The sequence below is a fragment of the Condylura cristata genome, unplaced genomic scaffold (assembly GCF_000260355.1).
Source record: "Condylura cristata isolate star-nosed mole 26May11 unplaced genomic scaffold, ConCri1.0 scaffold00006, whole genome shotgun sequence".
Lineage (NCBI taxonomy): Eukaryota > Metazoa > Chordata > Mammalia > Eulipotyphla > Talpidae > Condylura > Condylura cristata.
Genome location: NW_004567107.1, coordinates 52,144,464 through 52,151,314, shown reverse-complemented (window position 1 = coordinate 52,151,314; position 6,851 = coordinate 52,144,464). Strand labels below are relative to the sequence as shown.

Below are 6,851 nucleotides of genomic sequence, written 5' to 3'. Positions count from 1 at the left end.
AGTCTCATTTTTAGCTTTGTAACAAAACTGTTGTGATATTACATGTTAGATGATATACTGCTGCTTTCCAGTGAGTTGAGGATATTGTGATGAGTACTTAATCTGTTTTTGTCAACAAATATTATTCTTTTAACACAGCCAGTGTTATTGTACATGAACGTAATGCTTTGTTGTTTATTTCAACAGTAAAGTAATTTAGATTCCACTATACCTTAAACATGTGATAATGGACAGCCATTTTTCCTTCTTTATTTTCTTTTCGCAAGAAGAGCATACATACAGATTAAAAACAATCATGGCATAATAGTATTTGTGGCACCTGAAATGTTGTACCAAGTAGTAGTGCAGAGTGAGAGCACCACTAGTAATTCTGCTTACAACTACTTGCCTCCACTACCATCAGATGACAGCAGTCACAGACAATACATAAATCAAGGAGCATCACCATGTTCAAAAACTTTATTGATGAAGCAAAATCTGAATTTCACATAAATGTCACGTGCTATACAATATTACTTATAATTTTTTTTAATCATTCACTGATGTGCAAACTATTCATAGCTTGTAGGCAGACCAAATCTAATGGGGCAAGGTGGAGATATGGAAGTAAACAAGTAAATAGGTAAACTAGTTATTTTTGTATTTCAAAGGAAATTTAATAGAAGAAGAAAGGATAAATGAATGTGTCTCTCAGGGACTACGTAAAGTGAGCCTGAAAGAAGTCAGTAGACAAAAAAGGTGAGTACAGAGTATTCTAGAAAGAGAGAACAAGGGTCAAGGCTGGGTACAGGCAGAAGTTTGGTGAGTCAGGGGAACCAAGAGAGTCAGGTGTGACATGAAACATAGTAAAGAGGTGAAATGATGTGGGAACATTGGTGAATGGAAATAAGGATAATATTGCTTAAAATATAACTTTAATTAGTTTAATTAATTAGCTTAAGTTAATTAGTGGGCGTTATGTTAGATTTACTACTGGGTTTGTGGTCCTTGCTAAATTATATGACCACACATAATATTTTTAACTTAAAAAAAAGAGAGAGAGAGAAAGAGAGGAGGAGAAAATGTTTTTATTGTTGTCAAATAGCTTTAGAAAAATACAGTAGATCTCCTATATCATCCAGAATAGTGAGAACAGATACCATGGACAACACACTTTAATTAAATTTTTATCCTTAAGTTTTGGTGGTTCATTTTAGATCTGCTTACAAAACAAATACGTTGTTCCTTGGATGACTTTAGCCCATGTATAGCAGTTTTATATATGTCATTTCTTTACAAAATTTAAAACATTAAATCCTCACAGTTTATATATTTTTTCTTATTACATTCAGGCTAAGTTATGTGTGTCAAGCTTGTTCGAATTTTTTCTAATGCACTGGAAGGAAAATCATGTTTAAGAGTTTGCATTGATTTGTGGCAATATTTGCATTCAACAATCAAATGCTACACTATTTCCTTTTAAATGGCTATGCACTTAATTTATTTCACTTGTTCAGCAATTAATTAGTTTCAGAGAATTCTTATTTTGGTATTGAGCTTGACTATTGATAGTTGGAACAGATACTGTATCAGGATTGCAATGCATGTTTTCCAATCACACCATATAAAAACTTTTCACATTTGAAAAAAATTCTCCATTATAATATCATCTAATATCTTTCATAATTGTGAAATATCTTTCATCTAGCTTCTTTTTTTCATTTACTTTTTCCAGTACTGCTTCTAGTAAATACGAAGCAAAAGGAAGCTGTAAGAGAAGCAGAGAAGATTATCAAAACTCTATTATTTTCTTCAGTTCAAAAACATATACTAAATATCAGTAAACCATTATAACTCAGTCAGCTATCTGCAACTTTGCACCCATAATGATGCCTTACTGGGTCTCTTCTCAACTTATCTTGCTGGTTAGTGTGGGTAATTTCATCTTTTATAATAAAAATGATAAAAGAGCAGAAGTAAAATGAAAAAAGATAAACGCCTTATTGAACAATTCATGGTTTACTGACCATGTTAATGATGTAATCTGCAATACAAGCAGCTAAGCCATTTATCTTCAATCAGCTGGTCAATAGCAGGTTACAGCCATCTCTAGGGCCCACAGGCCCACAGAAGTAGCACTGTATGTTCATCACTCATAAAAGAATGAGAGAGAACTATCAATACACTTGTCTGTGTTAGAGCCGAACATCTCAAGAGTTGTAAAATTTCAAAGGAAAAAAATGGCAAAAGTATACTCATTGATTAAGTTGTTATAGAAAAGTTTGTTTGGCATATCAAAGTGTAATACACATGTTGCAAACTGCTGAGTTTATAAAATGTAGAGTACACCTTTAAATTTCATAATTTATATAACTCTCCTGGTAAAGTTTTATTGTGCCCTCTGCTTCACTGGGTTGCCTGTAGAATCTCAACCCATACAAAATACTTCTGAGCTGTGAGTAAAAGAAAATCTGAAATTTTCCCTAGTTACCTCTCACAGCCCTATTATCTTCTCTCATAGCTAATCTAGTGTCACATAAGAAATTTACAAGCATTAAGACGTTCACTAAGTCACTTCTTCCAGAGCTGTCCTTTAGATTAACATGGGAAAAACTATTTTTTTTCTATGAACATTTTAACGAGAACACTTGTCATATCCAGTCCCCTTCCACACCGGAAGGTAGCATCGGACCCTCTGCTGTACTCGTGTGACCACTGGCAGGGTTATGGCCTGTGCCTGACAAGAGACAGGCTGAGACACTTGCTTGGGTGGTTCAGCTGTGCTCAGCTTCAGCTGTGCTCAGCCATACAGTAAATATAACTGTAAACCAACACACAATGGTTCTTTTCTGAATTTGAAATGGAAAAAGAAAAGATAGGTACAAACAAACAGATTGTGTGGGCCATCGAGTAACAACCAAAGCTGGTTCTCAGAGCCTAAATAGCTTTCTAGTTCAACTTTCTTCCAGTTTTACAAGTAATATAATCTAAATTCTTAGGGCATTAATATTAAATCTTAAAGAAATGCACACATGAAAATTTAAAAACTATTAGGAAACATTCTTATATTTTGAATATTGCACTCAGCATCATATATGAAAAAGCAGACACATAGGAATAACTTCTCATGTCTTCCTGGTAGAAACAAAAGCAGATTTTTTTTAAAGATTTATTTATTTATACATTCAGAACTGGGGTACAGGCCAGGGTGCAGGGGCGGTGAAAAGATCCACCAGAGACAGAGTGGGGAGCAGAACAGGCCGACTGACAAGTACACTGCTGAGGGGAGCAATGGGCGGGGTCAGGAAAGGTCTGTCACACCATGTAGATCACCTCCGGGGCAGGTGGGGATCAAACTCATGCTGAAGTGGCTTCAGCCTCTCAGTGCAGTGCTTTAACCCACTGTGCCACCAGAGAGGGCCCAGAAACGAGTGTTTAATATGTTATTTCCTGAAGTTGGTCTAAGAAAACCAGGATCCTCTGATCCAGTAAATTTGGAAAACAAAACATATCTTTTAAAGTTCTCTTATTTCTAGATCTCTTAAGAGTTCTAAGATGCTAACAGCACTGTCTTTCTTCAAAAGGGCAGTATAATAACCAGTTTTTAAATTTATCTGACCACACTTTTCTTACTGCCTAGTTTTGACATAGAACTAGTATAGTAGTCCATGGAACATACTTGAGGAAACACGCTGATTCTATAATTTCCTATGTCACAGCACTTTTACTGGAGCTCAATGCACTGACATTAATCACGTTACTTGCAGAGTTCATTTTGAAGTTAAAAATCTAAACCTGGCCCTCCCTGGTGGCGCAGCGGGTTAACGCACAACACTGAGAATCTAAAGCCGCTTCCACATGAATTTGATTCCCGCCTGCCCCGGAGGTGACCACATGGCGTGGCAGACCTCTTCTGACAGCCAGCTGCTCCCCTCAGCAGTGTACTTCGTCGATCTGCCTGTTCTGCTCCCCAATCTGTCTCTGGTGAAGCCTCTCACCGCCCCTGAGCCTCTGGCCTGTACTCCAGCTCTGTATGCACAAATAAATCTTTTTTAAAAAAAATTTAAACCTACATTTATTACCTTGTGATATTAACCGTTTTCAATATAGCATGTACATACTTAAGCATTTTGTTTCCTTTAAGAAATCTAACCTCAACATCTTCTCTTCCAGAAAGACTCCAAGGTGGAACAAAAAAGTCCATTAATAACTTATTGTTGACAACCCCCTTTATTTTCCTGCTCTATCTCCCCATAAAACAAAATGTGTTTTGTTAAATGCAACTGTTTGTTAATCCTGTTTCTTGGATTGCAAGCAACTTTTAAGCTTTGTATGGAGGCTAACACACTATGGATTTCAAACAAAATCAATCCTTCAGTCAAGATATATAGTACATATATATCCATCTGCGCTTATAAGTTCTATTTCCCTCTACAAATAGACCAGAAGATTATCATGTATCTTTATATAACATTAGTTGGAGATATTTGAAGCTATTTAATTCTTTTTGATTTTTTTTATAGAGCAATTCTAACATTTTATATTCTAGACCTGGTGCTCACTGACTTGCTATTTATGACTTGTAGTTCCCTGGCAAATATAAATAGCACTCTCAATAAGCTTTAAAGTGTTTTATAGATAACCATCAATTGTAATTCTATAATAAAATAATTGAAACAAAATTAGAGGAAGACTAAGGAGTGCCAGAACTACAAGCCATTTTATAAAATATTATTTTCAAATGAATATAATAAAGTAACTGTTACCTAAAAATTTTAAGTAGGTGTTCCTTTTAATTAAAAACACTTCCTTATTTATGTAGTCTCAATACATGTTAAAAAAATGAATACACTAATTTCTTTGTCTTAAAAGTAGCCTCTTACTAATTTTACTTACTATTATTTAGTAAACTTTCCCCCAATTTGTAGATAAAAATTTCTGTGCAATTTATTATAAATTAACAAAAGTAATTTTTTTTGTGAAGGTGAAGCATGATATATTTTTTAATCATGATATTTTTAACTTAATTGTTTATTTTAGGTATTTGAGAGTCATTCAGTTGTATGTGAGTTATATTTAGATTACAACTGGTTCTAAAGTATCAGACATAAAAGTTAAACTTAAGATTAGATAGAACAATAATTTCATTTACAGTGATTCAAGAAAGCTTTTCAAAATCTTACAATAAACAGTAACATCATTCTTAGCATAAGGCTATAAATTGGACAATTATGATTAAAATTATACTTAAAATGATAGATCATGAAAAATGGTTTAAAAATTTACATAATCTGTTTACTTGCTAGCCATCTTTCTGAAACTGAAAAATGTTTTAAAAAGTCAAAGAAAATCAGGAGATCTGAATTTTTAGCTGTGGAGCTGAGATTAAGTACAGATTTATTTTTTACAGGTAACTCACAATCAATTAAATTCTTCAGTACACATTCTGAATCTTCCTAAGTCTCACTCAGATATAGAAAGCATGACCATTCTTTTACTTATAGAGCTTTGTAGTTCTATAAGTGATAACCTGACAATATATATATAAAAAAAAAGGGCCTTCCTTAGTCTCCACATCAAGTGTATGTCTGAAACAACAAACCTAGTAATAATGTTGGCATGGGTTTTATATATGAAGGCTGGTGCCAAGGACTCAAAACCCACAAAGTCTAAATGACTGCCCTTTTTCTCTTGTATTAAAAAAAGAGTGATACTGCTGGCTATGTCAACACAGAGTTTGACAAGTTTGAGCTCTTTGCATAAAGGGGAAAATGGACAGTTGAAGAGAGGTACTGCATGAAATGTCTTGGCAGGGAAATTTAACTAGGACATAGGAACAATAGAGTTTGCTAGGTCTACATTGTAGTCTTAAAATGGGTCATTCTGGCTGAACACATTGCAAAATTCATTTATATTACTAGAGGGATTTCCCACCGATTTTCAGTCTTGCTTACATGTAAACATCTATAGATATTTGCCTTTAAGAACTGGCATGCCATTGACACACCCTCAGATATTTCATTCACATTTAAAAATTGTGGCTTTACTATGGTGTAGGATCCTGGGTGTCTTGGTGGTGGGTGTGGTGTGGTAACTACTGGAAGAGTGATGCTAGAAATCTAAATTATTTATTTTTTTTAAAGATTTATTTATTTATACATATAGAACTGGGGTACAAGCCAGAGGTGCAGGGCAGTGACAGGATTCACCAGAGACAGAGTGGGGAGCAGAACAGGCAGATCAACAATATACTGCTGAGGGGAGCAGCGGGAGAGACAGGAGTGGTCTGCTACGCCATGTGGGTCACCTACGGGGCCTGGAATCTAACTTGCACGGAAGCAGCTGTGGCTAGCTTGTAGTGCTGCATCTTAACCTGTTGCGCCACCAGCGTCCTAGAAATCTAAATTATAAATGGTGATGAAAACCAAGTTTACTGCAAATAAAAGCTATGGCTTTATTTAGAGGTGTTTCTATCTAAAGGTAGTATATAAATGATGGCTGCAGATGAATGATAGGTACTTTGGAAAAACAACAAAGCTTAAAGTCCATGACTGCACTACATTAAAAACTTAGAGCATGAATACTAACTGGAATGTGCTCTCAATGTGAAATTGAGCATACCCTGATACAAGGGTAACTTTTAAATTCTACAGGACAAGATTAACATTTTAACCAGTTTCTTGCTTTTGGTTTTAAAATTATTGGTGTGTTTGTTTTTACTTTATTACAATAATACACACACAGACACACATATATATCCCTCCCTTCCCTTCCCCCCATCCCTTACTCCTGCAATGAGTGAAACCAGGAAAGGAGAGGGAAACAGGATCAAAGTTGGGATGGGAAGAGCACATGGGACTATGATGATGGCA

The 6,851-nt window shown here is 35.1% G+C and overlaps 1 protein-coding gene across 5 annotated transcripts in view; it reads right to left on the bottom strand.

Annotated features, from left to right (window-relative positions):
- Positions 1-236: 236 nt before the first annotated feature.
- The window catches only part of CNTLN (centlein, centrosomal protein), a 219,635-nt gene continuing 213,020 nt past the window's right edge, over positions 237-6,851 (bottom strand). For all 5 annotated transcript variants that reach the window (XM_004677679.2, XM_012721530.1, XM_012721531.1 and 2 more), the window contains one exon: positions 237-1,747. In XM_004677679.2, the coding sequence (XP_004677736.1) occupies positions 1,646-1,747 (102 nt within the window). In that variant the 3' untranslated portion in view covers positions 237-1,645. The remainder of the gene's footprint in view (positions 1,748-6,851) is intronic.